Here is an 18,667-nt window from a genome sequence, read left to right on the forward strand (position 1 = left end):
AACCACTCCTTCTCCCCTTCAAACACACACGTCCAAGCTGCAGCCCAGCCCCCTGCCCTGTGGTAAGAATGGACGGCGAGGCGGTATGATCTGAAAACACAATATGGAGTAGTCGACGTGTTTGATGGAGGTGGTGCATGGAAAATGGGTGAATAAATTTACAGGTTTGCATGTGTACGCCTGCATTTTCATTCATTCTGCGCCTTCTTCTTCTTCTTCCAGTTGGCGCTAATTGTGCAGATTTGTCATTAACATTTTTTCTTTTTAACGGAACCCACGGCAGGGTTGATGTGAACTATGATCGGCGGTAAACGGGCAGAGGAACGAGGAGAGAGAGATCTGGATCAACGTAATCCATCTGGACTTCAGGAGGGGGGAAGAAGATGAGGACCATGATGGCTCCGAAGATGAAAACGGCATTATTCGTAATTGTGCACTGGGGTGAGTCCATCCGCGTCTGTGTTCCGTCTCCCAACCGCCTCACCATCTGTCACAGAAGGAGGCGGCTTACTAAACAAATCCATTTTATTCTGATGTAATACACAGCAGATTGCGTTATTCTAATGCTCCAGTCTTATACAAATTATCAACTCACCGGTGAGAATTTGAATCGCACCCATTATGCACACAGTCATGTTTATTACCTGTAAAGCAAGCTCCTTGCTGACTGGATACTGCACTTCCCCACAGGTGTTTCTTTTCTCACCCTCCATTTTATTAAGTCCTAAATGTTGGCATTGTATGCGCAGTGTTTGTTAGATTGATCATATGTTTTATTGGAGAGCTTTTTGTTTTGACTTGGTGGTTTAAGCTCTAATTAGTTCGATGTGATTGCATTGTGTGGCTAATGGACCACTATGAAGCAAGACACTTTCAGGGATTGATAGTGATGTGGGAAATCATTTAACAGATTCATTTTTGAAAGGTTAAAGCAGGTGAAGAATATCAAATAAATTCAGTAATGCAGCAGCTTTGATGTGGCAGCGGTTTAAAAAGTTGACAGAGGGATTAATGATCTCCTCAGCTCCCCTCACTATCTTCTGCAGGGCTACAGCACACCCTGTCTTTTAGAGCTTATTTTATGTCTTAAACATGCAGCATCCTCAATTTGCTCACCAACAGCTCTGCGGTTCATCTCATATGTTCGGTACAATGTCCAGAGATTGAACATTATAATGTTTACATTTAATAAATAAAGGACTTGTAAAGCATGCATGGAAAAGTAGATATTTTTGTTTGCTTGTACGGATCCATTCAATAAGTTAGAATATTATTGAAAAGTCCATTTATTTCAGGAACTTTCTCACTAAGTGAAACACATTATATAGATTAATTACACACAGATGGATGTTTGAAAGCTTTTAAAGTGTTATATTTCTCCATTTACAGTTAAAGAAAATATGACATTCTATTTTAAAAACAGAAATGTGGGCTGAATGAAAAGCTGTAACTAACCCCCAAGTCAACTTTTTTGCTAGGAAACCATCTAAAATGGGTTTCTTAGGGTTCTAGTTTTATGATTCTGTGTGGATTTTGACATTGACCCCTCCGCTCATCCCCACAGTCGACTGACTTTGGTGGAATATCTCAGAATTGGTCAGGGGTGTGGTACATACAGGGGGTTTAGTTACATTTTAACTGTCATGACAATGACACAGGCTGTGTCCTCTTGGACCTATTCACTTACATGTAAGCATTTTGAGGGTGACTGTTAAGAGGTTAATACCTGCTTAAAGGTTGTTACTTTCAAAAGGTACTTTTAATCTGACAAATGAGACTCATCACAATATATTTTTTTAAATTAATTGAATATGGCTATATTTAGGGTTAAGCGGGATAACTGGGTGATTTAGACATGGGTATGTGTAGGATTCCCTCACCTTTTAGCTCCATAATAACAGGACCGGCTTCCTATGGAGCTTTTAGATCAATAGGTGCAACAACCATCTCTCTGCTTGTTTTGGTTCAGAAAATGCCCCCCAGGCCCCTGATGCATGGGGTCTAATCCATACAGCATCGAGTATTGTGACGAGCTGTGGTGTCCCCCAGCTCTATCAGGCTGAGTCCAATGTTAATTAGGACTTGATCCGCTTAAGCCTCCCTCTAGTCTCCCATGTTATTATCTGTGTGGGGTTTGTATGTGTGTCTGTCATCAGGCGAGGCCTTGCTTTTGGTAAGAGGTCCAGTTGTTCCAGTACTGTACACACCCCCACACAAACAGTGGACAGAAACAACTTCCTCACCTGGTTTTTCTTGTTGTTACGTTAGTTAAGAGTCTTAAGGAGGGTTAGTCAGAGGTGAGTGGTGGATATATCTGCAGTCTCTTACGACAGAATCTTGTTTGCGGTAGCTTTGGAAAGACACAGCAGCAGTTCAGCTGCCTTAGCTCTTGCCTTCTGGGCAAATCGATAATTACATTGACACTAATTTAATAGCGTAACCTGTGGGTGTTGTTGGGTATTTTTGATTTGCAGTAGTTTAGTATTTTTATGCTCCTTTGTTCAAGAGATGTGGTCAAAGGGATTCATATTTTTATGAACTTTAAGTTTTGGGTGAAATGGTGTCACTTTCAGAGTTCTTCTAAGAGTTCCTTCCTGTATCAAAGAAGAAATAAATGATTTTTATTTCAAGGACTGATGACATGAACATTAAATCTCAAGCTGTATGTTTGGCTTGTTTTATTTGACACAAAGCATAAATGATAGATGTCCTCAATGTGTACTTTGCCGCTCATTTCAGACATTACTAAAAATGTCATTCTGCTTTTTTTTTTTGTCTTGGATTATGATACATTTTCAAATAGTTATCTCATGAATTGGTAATGTTAGGTAATTCTTTGGTGACTTTCTGTTTTATTTTGCTTTCAAGCATCCAGAATTTCTTGTAACGTTCAAATTGTGTCTTRATTTATTTAGCCTTTTGATCCTTTAAAAGTTTTCCTTGGATTTTTCTTTATATATGTACTTTTTTCAATTGTAGCACAATCGTCTGTGAATTTCAGATGCTGAGAGTTAAAGCATATGAAAGGACCAGATTTATCTTTAATTGGAACTTTCATAAACGGGTAATTTTATTTTTAAAACCAGACAAGGAGGCTCAGTAGAAAACAATGAACCTGGCTGATCTCAGCCCTGAGGAACTCATGCCGAGTATTTCTGCTTGGAACCAAAGACATGTTTATTAAACATGCGTAATGCTGGTGGATGAATAGCTTGTGGCATTTCATAACATTTAGTATCTTCCTGATTTGATTTAGTTCCTCTGTTTACATAAGTATTTACTCAGTTTCTACCAGCTTGAAATTGGGCCCGCTGACTTCCCTTAGTCATATTAACAGGAATCTCACTGCGAGCACTGATCTTCAAGGTTCCTATTTTAATTTACACCATTTTAATTTAATATTTGCATAATCAGTCATCTATTCTAGCCGTTATTCATTTGATGCAACTATAACTGACCAAAGTTTACATAAAACTTTCTTTCCTTCTCCGTTTACCACAGTGTTCCAGTATGCTATGTGCCGGGACGTGACTCTTCCCACTGGACCACTTTTCCGTGTTGCCGGATTCCGTCTCTCCCTGCCATGTCAAGTGTCCGGATATGAAGGTTCACGTACCCAAGAATTTGAGTGGTTCCTTTATAGGAATGATGCTGGAGGAAAACAGATAGGAGTGGTGTCCACCAGGGACAAAGGTTTCCCATACGCCCCATTCCAGGCCAGAGTGAGGAATGGGGAGGTGAGGATTGAGAGGGATTCGGGAGATAAGGTCCGACTGGTGATCCAGAGGCTTCGAGCTGAAGACGAGGGGAAATATGAGTGTTACACACCCAGCACGGACAGCACCTACCAGGGAAATTACAGCGCGTTGGTTCCTGTCAAAGGTAAGACAAACAAATGTCTCTGAATGTATTTGCAAAGTTGGTTGCCTTTTATAATCAAGGTAGTCTTTTGTAGAGAGTTCTATAAAGTATGTATTTGTGACTCCAACAGAAGATTTGATGTTAAAATGGGTTTACAAATAACAGTTTGATTGAAAATATAAGCAATTTGCTGAAGTTGTAGAACCAAGATAACCTTGAACTTAAGTATTTTCTATGTTACACTGAAAATGTACTGGAATGTTACTGATTATCTGGAAACAAAATGGCTAAGGAGTCGCAATCTATAATATTAAAAGCAGAATTAAACTAAAATAAAAATGTAAAAGGCTGTTTCCACTGACTAAATAGTGTTATACCCATTACCCAGCTAATAAACTGTGTTTTTCACTACTAGAAGACTTCAAGCATTGAGGTTCAGAAGAAACTGCACACCTCAGCAGCAATACACAGACTAACTGACTGACAGCTCATAGGCTAGGAGACCAAAACTATAAACTACTAGAGAAAAAAAATCTCATTCAAAAGAGTTTCATTTTCAAAAATGGTGGGACAAAAATAAAAAATCAAGAATTAAAGACAAAGAATCTTTACACTTATTGCAATTTTGCATAGAATATTGCTTCATTTACATATTAAAAGCAGTTTGCCTCATTAAAATTACATCTTTTTTTAACAAAAAAATGTAGACAGATTACATTGTCACCCGGCATGCAGCATAAAATTTATGGGATAAATCACATAGATCACAAAATACCAAGAGGGGTTAAAAAATATATGAATCAATGCTAATGTTTTGTAGCAAGATCATGTCTTTCATGTATATTTTGAGGAACGGGATTGTTGATTCACATTCGATTTTGGATTGTCAAGTTTGAAGTAAGGAAAAGTGCACTACTATTAAACCAATATATTTGGTTGTTTTATAAGAAAATCTGCCAGTGCACTTTTGCATAAGCTATCAAAAGTAGTTATTTATTTTTTGTTTTTTCAAATAAGACATCTTGTTGTAACTAGACTAGTTCTAGAGTAACTATGATGCATATCAGAGGAAAATAGCCGTCATCCACATTCAAGCTACGTTGTGGTGATTACAGTGTGAGTGGATCTTATCTTTACATCAACCAGATGAATGTTTTCCGACTAATGGGAATGAGGGTTTGACTTGGTTCACAGCAGCATTCCTCATTTCAGCTCGATCTTTTCATTTCTCTCACTGAAGCTCTCTGTGGTAAACGTCTTCAGCTGCGCATTGCCATTACCTTTTTCTTAATTCAGAGTGAATACAGCATTATGTAAAACCATTTGCTCTCTTTCATATTTCTTCTATTTTTGTTTTTGTGTTCATTTTAAATCTTCAAAACAAAATTGAATGTTGGACCACGGTAACCTGAGTAAACACATCATTCGTGCACTAAAATACATCTTGGTGATCCAAGATTTGAAAAAATACATTATAAAACAAAAGTAATTTTTTTTGTTAAATTGGGTGTAGAAATACCACATCTTAAAAAAAAGAAGTAAAAAACACTAACTTTAATTTTCAATGCTGTGGCATAACCTTGCAGAGGTCATTCATGCTTCCAAACCCTCTGATGTGGCTGAAGGAAAACATTTCTGAAAAGAAGAATGGGCCAACAATTTCTTCACATTACTGTAAAAAATAATTGATCACATTTGATGCCATTTGTTGCTGCAAAGGGCGGCACAGCTGGTTGTTAAATTTAGGGGGCGGTTTCTTCTYGTCATCATGATGTTGATGCCGAAGGCAGCGTCGGAAAGCGCAGGAGCTTCTGAAAAAGACAGAGAAACAAATCCAAAACGTTAAATTTTCAGTCATATTTGATATTTACAGCATGTTTATAACAATTGTGCCACAAAATTGCAGTATATGTCTGGAAAATGCATAATTCTGCCCCTTTAAGTGTGTAAAAGTAAGACGACATAAGAAATCTGTTCGGTGACATATGTTTTCAGAAAACTGTCTTAGCGGAGTCTTTTTATTCGGTGCTTTTTTTTCCTTCTGTTTTGTTGCCCCACAGTGATTCCAGACTCACTCCAAATCAGCTACATTCGCTCCCTAACCAGCCAGCCTGTTCCTGAAGGATCTGAATTAACTCTGACGTGCTCATCCAGCATCCAGTCGGAGCAGCTCACCCATCTGTCCATCGTGTTCGGGAAGCGGGGTGGCGGCGAGCGTTCAGACAGCGGCGCTGGCAGCGAGGTCAGCACGATTAGAGAGATCATCTCCATCGACAAGCTTCTCGGGGTTGTTCCAGGACGGTTCTACAAGAAACGCTACGATGACGGAGAGATCACGCTGGAGAAGAGGAACGGAGAGGGCGGACAGGGGTTGTACGTGATGAAGATGAAGGCGGTGCAGCCCGATGACGCTGGGTCGTATTTCTGTGAAGCCTCACAGTGGATTAGGGACCCTGATCGAACGTGGCAGAGGATTGCTCAAAGGACCCTGGATATTGGCAACTTGACCATTCAGCAACTAGGTAATTAAGGAAGCGAAACAGATTTTGTGTGTAGGCTTCAGGTGCCAAAATACACAATCGACACAATCTACTCAAAAACTACCTCAGAGCTCCAGTTGGGAAAATTGAACTTTATGCCTACTCAAACTGCAGCTTAGTAATTTTGTTGGCCAAACACTCTTGGATTTGCAGTGAAAATGAAATGAGAATAAATTATAATGCTCTGAAAAATGTTCATGAAAAGTAATGTTTTGAAGACAGAAATGGGCAAAACACTTGAAATGCTCAATGAGTAAACCATTAACAGAAGCAAGGCCTCGAGTGAAAAACAACATAATTCTCCTTTTTCCCAAACAGTCCTAGCAATATTAAGCCAGGCTGTGGGAAAGTTTGTAAATAGCAATAAATTCTAACAGCAAAGCAGGCTTGGTTTATGCTCTGTGTGTCACGGAGTACCCGAGCTCTTTCCAGAGTTTAGGCTCCAAGTTTGTGTTGCAGAGGCTTTAACTGAGTGCTTGGCTGGCGAGTTAAATAATAGCATAAACATTTGTGTTCATTTTGCTGCCAGTCTCTTAACAACTTGGATATGGAAAAGGTTGATGGAAGTCATGGGGCAAATTCTTTTCACAAAATCCCAACTTCAGGTGGGAACTGTTTTTATTTTTTTAAAACTTAATATATCGTAAATTATTAACTGTGGTTAAAAAAAAAAGAAAAAAGTACACAAATTCTTGCCTTAATACTAAAAATTACATTTGGTTAAAGTTGTTATGAATTAATTTCTGGCAGATCTGTTCCTTCGGTGCCTCAGCAGTCAGATTTTCTGACTGACAGTCTAAATACGCTGGCCTCTTTTTGCTTATCCAGCTGGATTTAATAAGTCAATAGCCGACTGCCTGTATGACTGGATAGATGCCTCTGGCCTTGCAGCAGATCTGAAGGATTATATAATCTTTTTTTCCCACGTTGGCCTCCTTCAGCCTGCAGAGAGGATAACTTTCTTTCTGTCAGACCAGCATGGTCATTATTTCTTTTAGATAAACACCGCTGTGTTGGGCAATCCCTCTTCAAGCATATTTTTCTATCCTGCATTAACCTGTTACATATAGTAAACAGGTTAATGTTGAACTGAGAACAGATTCTCAGTTCAATAATTTAACTTGTTATTGATGCATCTCTTTTCAAATTAATTATTTTAGACTGGATTGTGTTGCAGAAAGAGATAATCAGTGGTTTCGTTGCATCATGTAAAGATCTGGACACATTTTCTATAAGATTGAGGTCAAACTTTAAGCTCATCAGTGCATGCATTGTTTTCCTGTCTAAAGACACTCACTGAGAGGCTTTATGTTATTGTCCATTGTCTCTCTTGTTGTTCAGCTCATACAATGGCCTCTTTTTGTTAATTTAAATAATGTCTTTTCTTTTTTTCTAGAGGAATATTGTGTCATTGTTAAACAAGTCTTGCACACACAGTGGGTTAGCATTGATGTGTTAAGTTTATTTACATGCAAACCGAGGGAGGGAAGACGGAGGATTCCTGAATGCAAAACGACTATCACACAAGTTAAGCTGCTTACAATGTTTTCCAAAAGTTATTGTGTAACTTTTCATATCACGTCACGTCACTATCGCAAACCTGAATATGTTTTATTGAAAGACCGACACAAAGGAGTAAATACTAGTGAAATAAAAAGATGAAGAACGTGTTTTTACTGAAATTGAGATCTGAAAAGTGTGATGTGCATCTGCCTTCAGCTCCCAGGATTCAATACTACGTTTTGCTGTGTTTGGGCAGCATGTCTACCAGCTTTGGAAACCACTGAAATGAGACCTTTTTTTTTTTTTTGGCTTTTGTTGAACAATGTAAAAAAACCAAAATGAATGATTTGCAGATTCTCCCACCTCAGCTGTGCATATCTGCAGCCCCACCAGAGTTGGCCTCCTGGCTGCCTCGCTGGTTCTCTTTGCACGACCATTTTCAGCTGATGGATTGAATAGTAGCCTTCGAGATGCTGAAAACCCAGGATTTTGTGTTAATTAGTTCTCTAACAAATCTCCGAGGCCTGCACAGAAAAACTGAATTTATACTGAGATTAATTAACACTGTGGGCTTTCTCTATTAATGAGATGGCTCCTGAAGGCATTTAGTTCCACTGGCTTTTTCTTAAGAAGTACTTGAGTAAAGAGGGTTGGATACCAATGCAGGGCACACTGTTGAGCATTTTGCAGTCTGCTTAAGCAGCCTGCTTCTAGGAAACTGCTCTCTGCCGCATCTCACTTCCTGTAGAGATTTATTTAATCACAGTCCAAGTGCCTGTTTGTGCCTTGGCACTCAGAAGAGTTTGGTTTTCATCAAATCCGTCTCTGTTTCTCTCAAGCGGAGTCTCTGGGTGTAGCGTCCTCTCCCCGGGGGGAGGTGACCCTCCAGGTTGGCTCCCCTCTCATCCTGACCTGTGAGGTATTGGGGTTGGCGTCTGAGGTGAACTCGGGTCTGCTGGTGCAGTGGATGAAGAGAGGATCAGTCAGCAGTGATGCTGTTGGAACCGGAGGAGTAGAGGTACTGCCGTTTTCATTTTGCTCACTTATTTACAAATATGTTTCTTATTTTTAGTTTATTGTATTTTCTACAGTTATATTATAGAACTCAATACTGAAATAAATCATAATATTCTCATCAATTAGCTGAAGTTACATTACATTCCTTACTGACTGGTGGCTTGCTGTGCTTCCAGGTTGAAGTGGCTCGGATGAGCCCGGACGGTACCGTAAGCTGGGGAGACGACCTCAGCAGAGCCAGCGGCGGCTCTATGGAGAAAGTGTCCGAGGGGAAGTACTCTTTAAAGCTCTTCTCAGCCCGGCCTGCCGACTCAGGCGTGTATCGCTGTGTGGTGAGTGTGTATGCTGGCAGGAAAAACCCCAGTCCGTCTACTCCTGCAACGCTCACCCAGAGGTCAGAGGGTGTCACTGTCAACCTGAAGACCAAAGGTGAGCCTAAGATGAAATACAATTCCCCATATCTTTAATATTACCTGCCTGAAGATGGCTTTATGTTTTCCCAGCAATATTTTGAAAGAATCGTTGGCCACATTATATGTTGAAGGGAGAAGTGTCCAAAAACGGTCTTCAAGGACCACTGTCCTGCATGTTGTAGAGGTTTCCCTGGTTCAACACATCTGAATCAAAAGAAAAGGAGTATTCTGCTCATTATTCTGCTGATAYGTATTGCAAATGACTGTTTTGAGGGCAATAATTGTTAACTGATGTAGTCCAAGTGTTGTAAAATTGTATTTTACATCCTAATGTAATAATGTTTAGCCAGTTGGACTGAATCTAATGGGAAAAGATGCTCATAATGGACACTCATGACATCCCCCAAAATGATAGTTTTTTTTCACAGATGAGAGAAAAAAAAGGAAAGAAAACAGGCAACTGAAGAAATCATCTCAAAATTAACCAATATTATTACCATCACAGGATCATCTGTTATGGAGCAGCCCTAGTTGTGTTTTCAGAAACCCTAACAAAAAATGTTGATGCTCCAATCGAAAATGTTCATTCTCTGGTCTATAACAATAACTTGTGGATATTGATTTTGTTCATTTAAGGATTCTGAATTAAACAGATCTATAATATTAAAACATCATCAGTAAAAACCTGTTTCTAGTCTTTCTGCTGACAGCAGTCATTAATTATTTATATTAGAAGCAGAAAAGAGGCCATGTGTGTGGTGACAGAGTAGTCAATATACAAGAGAGGTTTTCTGTTGATTACTGACCCAATTCTTCTAAAACTGACATTTTAAACTGCCTTTAGCATCTAAATTGAGCTATTTCAGCCATTTTTACTAAAGTATTAGCATCTTTGTGCATTTTTCCAAATGCAGCATGTCAAAAGACATAACTTTTTTTTCTCCAATAGATTAAGCTAAACAAGTTTCCTGTGCTTCATTCAAACTTCCTGGTATTCACTGACACTCTAGTGCTCTGTCTGAACAAACTACAGGCAAAATTTTAAAAACTTGAACTTAATTACATTGCTTAATAGCTATTATGGACTTAAAATAAATTAAATTCACTGAAATATGTCTTTTGATATATTACATGGTGGCGCGTTTGATATTGTTGTCATTCTGAAGGAGCTCAAATATTAATTCGTTTGGTAGATTTTTGTCTCATTAATTTGATCAATTTTTGTTATTTACCTATTTTTCATCTCTCAATGTTGTCTTTTTTTTTTTTCTCAGATGTTTTGGTCTCAGCTGTGGCTCGGCTCCCGCGTGGCCCCCTGCTGAAACGCGGAAGCACCATCACCCTGATCTGCAACGCCACAGTGACAACCACAGGTCCGGTGCAGGTTCAAGTGCAATGGCTGCGGCGGCCGGTTCCTGAACCCGTCGTCACGAGGAACTCGGGAGGCGCCCCCTTAGACGCTGAACTCGTAGCAGAGCCCAGGCTCGTTGCTACTCTGATGTACAATGGTGTAGCAAATATCCACGTCAACGACAGCGAGATCAGCATCGACCGGCTTTCTGCCGTCAGCTACAGGCTGAGGATTCACATGGCGACGGTGGAGAACCAGGGCGTGTATGGATGTCGTGCAGAAGTGTGGGGCCAGGATCCGCATGGAGGCTGGTACGACACGGGGGCCAAAGCAGAGTCAAATGAAGTGACTGTTTATCTCTATGCCAGAGGTGAGACCTTTGTTGTATTAAAGACATTTTCTCAGTTATTTGCTAATATTTGGTCACTGTTTGGTCCAACCTTGACAAGTGAACTTCTGAGCAGCGGCACAAAGATTCTTGGGGGTTAGCACAGTAACTAGATTTATTTTAAATGTTTAGAGGACTCAACTAGTGATTCTAACTTGGAGCATAGCCAGTCACATTTAATGCAATGACCTGCCACATTAGCTGAACATTCTGCATCAATTCATTCCACCTTTGTACTTTTCATATCAAGTTTCCAGCCTTCTGTCTGTGCCTAGGAAAAATATAGATAAATACTGTTATTTGCTATGTGCACTAAAGGAGAAATGTCCAGCCACCAGCTTGTGATCTGACTCTCAAACAGCCTTCAGGTCAATGATCCAGAGTGCATCAGCATTTCCACCTCTGAGTGGCTTAAAATAGAAAAATGAAAGTTCCTCAGTGCCCTAATCAAGTTGTGGACCTAAATCTGACTGCAATGCTGTGGATTGATCCTAAACGGGCCACTCATGCTTGAAAATCCTGCAGTATGGCCGCTTGAAAACAATTCTTCAAAGAAGTGTGGACAAAATTCCTCCAGACAGATGTAAAGGACTAGAAGTAATCTTTTTGAAAAATATAGTGGCAGTTGTTGCTTATAAAGAAGGCAAAACCAGGGTTTAGGTTTAGGGGACATTTACCTTCTCATGTAGAACCAGTTTAGTTTGGATCATAACCTTTTAATTATTTTAGTAAATGGAACTATGCTTTGAGAATCACTTTTGCACCTGGTTATCTGCGTGTAATACAATAATTAGTTTGGGGATCTTAAACAGTTAAGTGGGCTGGGAAAGCAAAAACAGGATATATGTGTTTGCACAAAGCTCCAGAAGGAAGTGCCTTAAAGTGCAGGAATAAGCTCTTATTCCTTAAGCTCTGAAACTTTGACACATTCATGTTACCGAATTATAAATGTATCCAATGAAAAACAGGACTAAAGCATTTCGATGTCTCACATAGGAGCTTTCTCTCCACTTTTTCCTCTGCTTCTCCAGCTGCTGACCTCCTGCTCATCCCTCTGGTGGTCGGAGTCTCATCGGCCTTGTTTGTCGGCATCTTCATCATCGCAACCGTAACCTGCTGCTTCATGAAGCGGCTCGCAAGACAGAGAGCTCCAAAATAGGCGTCCGTGCTGCCGCCAGCTTTTTTTGGCTTTTTCTACCCGAAGAGGTACTGCAGAGATTACTGTGGCAGGAAAATGTCACCCCACTCCAAAATGACCTCAAGACTAAATTAAGGAGTTTGACATATTTTAATATGGATTTTCTGTGTTTGAACTTGAGTTTCACAATTACTGCCAAAATGTTTTTGTTGTTTTTTACTCTCTCAATGTCACGTCTTGCACCCATAAGAGGTTTGAACCAGTGATTTCTCTGCTTCACTTTTCAAGTGGAGTTGGTAGCTGTTTTTATGTGATGCTTAAACCACATTTTTCGTAATCTTCTTTAAGTTGTGATTAAACTAAATAAGGTTTTGTAAAGATTATTGGAGAGGTTTTAAGATGAAATCTCTACAGGTTTCGCTGAAGTGAACTTCTCAGTCAAAAATTGTTAAGGGTTACAGAGCAATGCCACTCAACTCATCAGATTATTTTTATACGACGCTGGACATGTAGGTCTTTATATGTTTACTATTGGTGCAGAGTTCATGTGGATAATTATAGTTATTTTTTCCGCTTGCTCCTTGTTTTAAACTGTGTTTTCATTTTGAATGCAAACCCCCCACAATGTGTAAATGTATGTGCATGGCTTGAGGCCCTCACTGACAGTCACATGAATGCTGAGCCTCCACTTTCTTAAATTGAGCAGGGACAGTCTGCCGTCTAGAGCCCAGAGCAGCTCTGCAAGCAAACAAAGCGTCAGTCTGTCTGTGACTTAACAAGGAGGCATATGGCTGGGAACTTTCTCATGGAAACCAGTCAAGCACCAGTTGATGCTTCATTCTGTTGAGATATTTCAAAGCAGGTTTATGTTTTATACATTTGACTAAGATTAAAGGAGGCACCGTCTGTACCAAGTGGAAATCTGTTCAAACTTTGCTGAATCTGCCTGCTAAATGTACTTAATGTATTATGGTGCTGCAGCACCATGTTTCTATGTAAAGTACCTCTGATTAGCATGCTGCCGCAGGCTGCTTCTTTAAAGCACTTGGACAAAAACGAGTCTGGGACCAAAGCCCTTTGGTATCGTTTACGCTGTAATCTTCCAGCCAAAAAGCAAATTCTTTGCTTTTTTTTTTCTTGTTTGTGGGGTTAATGCTTCTGAGTTGCAGAATAACAATTGTGTTTTGTTCTGTCTCTCTCTTTTTTTTTTTTAAATCATGTGTTTGTTGTTTAACGGAAGCTGCAGTTTTCCAGCCATATGATCTGATTGTTTGGTTTAAGTATCTCCATCATTCTTGTCCTCATGTGGTCCGGAGCTCTTTAGAAAGCTTTTATGGCTATGGCTCCCACTGCTAGCCCACAAAAATGTGTTGGACAGATTCAGTGCGTCTGTACACTTAATCTATCGTCCTCTTCCCGTTGAAAGTCATTCCTAAAGAAAGTGTGGTCATGTAAGATTATGTGCATGGACTTTGAGTCTTTCTCTCTGCAGGAAACTGTCTGCCTTCCGTTAGTCGTGCTTCCAAAACCCCTGATTATAGATGTTCAAAGACAGTTTGGAGTAACGTCACAGCTATGCTTGCTTCCTGAGCCACTTTGTGCCAGACCCAAAGCTGATCTCCTCCCCAACGTGCACGCTCTCGATGCCCTTGCACACCAACACGGATACACGCGAACGCAGCAGCGGAGGCAGGACAGGCCTGTCTGGATGTGTTTTCAGATGGCAGCAAGCGAGTATCTGCGTATTCATCTCTAATCCCCGTATATGGCTGCAGCGAATCCCGCCGCCCTTCCCCCACGCTGCGTGTGGCTCGCATTCGATTCGTTTCCAGTCTCTGATCTCTGTGAATGATGCCCCCTCTGTGAAGAGTTTTTGCACAGTCTGAACAAAAAATATATAAGCACTGCTGTATAAAGTGTGCATTTGTGTAAAATGTTCTCAAAATGTTTTTTTGTTAAGAGTTGTTTACTGACGGCATGCTCCACTATTCCTGAATGCATCGTACTGCCACTCACTTCTGTTTCTTATGGTGCTTTGGCAAACCTGCCAGCCGATTAAACACCAATAAAACAATCTGGATTTTCATCGCGATTTGTCGTTTCAATTGTCTGTCGCTTTGTTTCCAAAAAGCTTGAAAACGTTCGTATCAATCTGAAATAATTTCAGATTTAATTCTGGAGCCAGGACAACAATCCAGTCTGTTGGATGAGGCGCTCTTGGTCTGCTTTGCAACATTTTCCATTGTTAAGTATATAAAACCAGAACATTTCTTGTGGTTTCTGTAATTTCCGTATTATAAAAACCAAATCAGGCTCAACTCAAGTTTGTAAAGCAACTTTGTCTGAAAGAAAAACAAAACGAAAACTGAATGGTCTTTTAATTCTGGATTACTGGATTTTTAATAATGAAGAAAAGCATTCTAGTATGTTGAATCATTGTTACTACTTGGAAAAATAAGTAAGTTAACCCCAATAATGTTAGTATTTTACAGTCAGCAAATTTTTACTTTTTCTTCATCCCACATTTAGCTTTTTTTTTTCTTTATATATCGGTGTTCATCAGTAAATTAGGATATCAAAAAGTTGATTAGTTTCAGAAATCCAATTAAAGACTGAAACATACTTAGTGTATTTTATAGTGTTGTTACAGACAGAGTAAGCATCTTCATGATATTTGTTTATTTTGATGATTATGTCTTACAGCTGTTCAGAAGCCAATTATTCAGTTTCTGAGGAAATTTTAAGATTTAAAAAAATTAATAAAAATTAAATACAGAAATGTAATGTGCAACTGTCCTGTCTGCTGACAGGACAGTTGTCTTGCCAACAGTTGGCAAGACAACTGTTTTTAAGTTTGTTGTTGGCTTCTTGTTGGCTCTAGACGGCAGACTGTCCCTGCTCAACTTGCCAACAGTCACTGACACCCTACATTAGGAAGGTAAGCCAAGAAAGAACATTGATGAAGAAGCAAGCTTTTTACAGATTGAGATATCCAACACATTGAAAGTTGAGTGGAAGAAAAACATGCTTAACCAAAAGGTCACAAGCAACATAGATAATCACACTTTTTTAAAGGATTGTAAAACTGCATTCAAAACTCAACGCAATTACATACAATTTTATTGAGGACATGAATTAACAGTGTCACATCCTTGGAGTTAAACCACTCCTGATGAAGTTACCATCCCAAAAGGATTATTCGGGGAGTCCAAAGTCTTTTTTTAGAGCATTTTATCCTTGAGCTGACAAGCTCTTTGGAAAAGCAATTCTCCAGTAGACTGAACGCCTGCTCTCACTCCCAAAACACCAACACCTGGTTTAATGACCAAGCTTAGAGAACCGATGGAGGTTTGCAGGTAGATGGAACACCAAAGCAAACAATGCAAAGTAACAGAAAAACATTCCTCTTTTAAAGCATCTAGGGCTTCCTGAACACTTTAGCAGAGCTACAGACAGATAAAACTACTGCTGCACTGAAGAAGTGATGAGCGAGTATTCTGTACAGTACATGGACATACTTTTTAGTATGCTGAACACTTGAAATGTCTCAATCTATGAGTAATGTCACTTTTACTTTTGGAATGAATCGGTAAAACATTTGAAAGATTTTCTAATAATTTTCTGAGACGCACCTGTAGATGAAGGTGTTTAATTTAAAGAAAAATACATCAAAATTAGCATATGGGATACAAGTATTGCTCCACAGCTCAGTTATTTTAGATTTAGTAAATTGACGTATATATGATAGAAAGAGAGAGAGAGTACAGTTAAAGTTTCAAAGGTATTTTGTCAATATAAGTGACAAGTGCTGGAAATACTATAGGCAGCATGATACAGGCATGGGACTGCAGTTCTGTTCAGTTTGTCTATGTTATTGTGTCTGTCCCTATGAAACAGACTTAATAAATAACTCTGAACATGTTAAGTTCTTTCATATGACTCTTTTGCTCTGCCCCCATGTGGTCAAACATTCCCAAGAAAATGAACTCAGAACCTGCTGCAGGATTTGTTTAGATTCAAATTTCTTTTTGTGACCTTTATAGTGCCTGTGATTCATTGTCTGACAAAAGGCATCCATGACAGAAACCAAATGTGCAACAACCTTTTTAGAGAGTCAGATAAAATCTCCTTGGAGATTTAAAGAAATGTCAAACTACCAGAGTGATCACACACTTTTGTTAATAATTATAAGCACGAATCTTCTGAATTCTACACTTCCCTAAAAGCTGCCCAGCTTCTACCTCGCTGAGCTCTTTTATTGTTTCCCATCAGTTTACAGAGCATTACATCACCAATGCAAACACTGTACCAAAGTTAATCCTCTCCTTCCTGCATGATGCTGCAGGCAGGCAAACAGAGGCTTTGTGGCATGCTGATAGGACACCGCGGAACGTGGTTGGTTGGCTGGTTTACACAGCCGCTCCATCAACCAATCCCTGCCAGGGAAATGTCAAACATGTCAGAACTAAAGTTGTAATGCGCTCTGCTGGCCAAAGGCGCCATCAGGTTCAAGGCCAGTTTAAAGATGCTTCAAAGCTGAAATGACTTTGTATACAACCGAAACAGAAAGTCAGGCAAAGAAATAATAATGTTTTTAATATAAAAACAGTAACAACAATAAGCCATTAAAAGGGAAATTGTCCTACAAGGTTCAAGACATGTAAATTTCAAAGATTAAAGTTTAAATGGATACGACACATAACTTTAGACAGCTAGAACTATCTGTAAATACAGTACTTATACCCTTCTGTAAATTATTATGTCTCCAGTCTAACATTACATGAAGTAATAAAATTGCATGGTCCACTTCAAAACAGCAACACATACTTTTAATGATAACAGGTCACCAGTTTTCTGGTGTAATGTTGTTCTGTCTCTTTGTGATCAGAGAAAACAGTTCATTGAAAAGAACATCTTAAAATGACTAAGTAACAAAATGTCTTTAAGTCTGTCTGTGCAAAATTAAATTTGCACGTTTCAAGTTTTCTTCTTCCTTGCTTGCTTTTCCTTCTTTTCAGTCCATTATAAATGTTTCCAGCTTCATTCATGTTGAATGCAGATTAGGAAGAAATATGGCTTCATGTCTGGTAGCTGCAGGACCAGGATCGAGGCATCAGCAGCTCCCACAAACTATCCTGTTTGTGAAAATGAAAGAAAATATTTTTTCTTGTTGTTTGTTTTTTATTTAAATGTTTATGTTAATTATTTGTTCTAACCATGTAAGAAGCATGCAATTAATTTTTAGACAAAGAAATTTGTGGTGAACTTCAGAGTTTTAAATTCATGTTAACACATCTGTCGTGCCAATCCTCCAAGTAATATGTAACACCCGGTATAATGGCTTGGCTTTCAAATGGTTAAATCCTCATGGATTGTTCCCACATCTGCCATTCTTCCATTGATTTGTGTGCACACTGAAAATGTTTTGCTCCAGATGATGTTTAAGGATTCTCTGCACGTCTACACCAACACTATCTTTATTTTATGTTCTAACAAACAGGGAATAAGAACAAATAAAAACGCTGGGATGATGAAATGGTTTGCTTCCCTCAGTTTGTCACTCTTATAGTCGGCACAGAGGTGTGAATTGTATCCGACGTAAAGTTTGTTGACTGTGAATCTCACTGCTGCTTCCATGCTGGCATGTCGATATTAAAATGTATAAAAAAGGCCTTAAAATAAATTCATGTTATGTTGCAGAAGAAAACTGTCACACAAAAAAATCCTAGAAAAGTAATCAAACATTCAATCTGAGCACATTTATTCAGTGGGGGGAAAAATACATCATGTTGAAAAAGAACTCATTGTCAAGTTTTTGTATTTTGATTTCTTTCATTCTACTTTCTTTATTACTGTGTTCTTTCATTCCGGTAACACTTTATTTGAAGGGGGGAGAATAAGACTGGCATGACACTGTCATAAACGTGACATAACACCTGTCATGAACATGAATAAGCCTTCATGAATATTTATGACTGTCATAAACATGTCATAACACCCGTCATGAACATGAATAAGCCTTCATGAATATTTATGACTGTTGTCATAAAGCGTAATTCAGTAAATTATGACACTTTTAATAAAAAGTTGACATTATTCAAAATGTCTTTGTTATGACAACAGTCATAAATATTCATGAAGGCTTATTCATGTTCATGACAGGTGTTATGTCACGTTTATGACAGTGTCATTACAGTCTTATTCACCCCCCCTTCAAATAAAGTGTTACCTTTTTTCCTTATTTTGACTTGGACCTTTTTATTTTCCAAAGGCCCTGGGAAACTTGCTAAAGAGCATCACTGTTATGTTTCTAAAAAAAACACGAGATTGTAGATAAAAATCCAGTGGCCTCCGACAGAAAATCAAAAACAGGCCATCACTGAAGATATTAACGTATGACAGAATCAACACAGATGTGGGGAGACGGATACACAAGCAGGATTACTTGATAATTTC

The 18,667-nt window shown here is 39.0% G+C and overlaps 2 protein-coding genes across 3 annotated transcripts in view; one reads left to right on the forward strand and one right to left on the reverse strand.

Moving 5' to 3' along the window:
• On the forward strand, positions 1–14,303 carry igsf8 (immunoglobulin superfamily, member 8). 2 transcript variants are annotated; one of them, XM_008408477.2, is made up of 8 exons: positions 1–164; positions 284–441; positions 3,502–3,882; positions 5,922–6,383; positions 8,744–8,922; positions 9,098–9,350; positions 10,609–11,055; positions 12,105–14,303. In XM_008408477.2, exons 2-8 carry the CDS (start codon positions 384–386, stop codon positions 12,230–12,232), a joined length of 1,908 nt encoding a protein of 635 aa, XP_008406699.1. In that variant the 5' UTR covers positions 1–164; positions 284–383; the 3' UTR covers positions 12,233–14,303. The 2 variants fall into 2 exon arrangements, with proteins under 2 accessions (XP_008406699.1, XP_008406700.1); XM_008408478.2 differs by having other exon boundaries at positions 1–148.
• soat2 (sterol O-acyltransferase 2) overlaps positions 13,338–18,667 on the reverse strand; it is an 18,557-nt gene continuing 13,227 nt past the window's right edge. Inside the window, exon 16 of the mRNA XM_008408476.2 lies at positions 13,338–17,346. Coding sequence (XP_008406698.1) covers positions 17,290–17,346 — 57 coding nt within the window. The 3' untranslated portion in view covers positions 13,338–17,289. The remainder of the gene's footprint in view (positions 17,347–18,667) is intronic.

The sequence above is a fragment of the Poecilia reticulata genome, linkage group LG5, assembly GCF_000633615.1.
Source record: "Poecilia reticulata strain Guanapo linkage group LG5, Guppy_female_1.0+MT, whole genome shotgun sequence".
Lineage (NCBI taxonomy): Eukaryota > Metazoa > Chordata > Actinopteri > Cyprinodontiformes > Poeciliidae > Poecilia > Poecilia reticulata.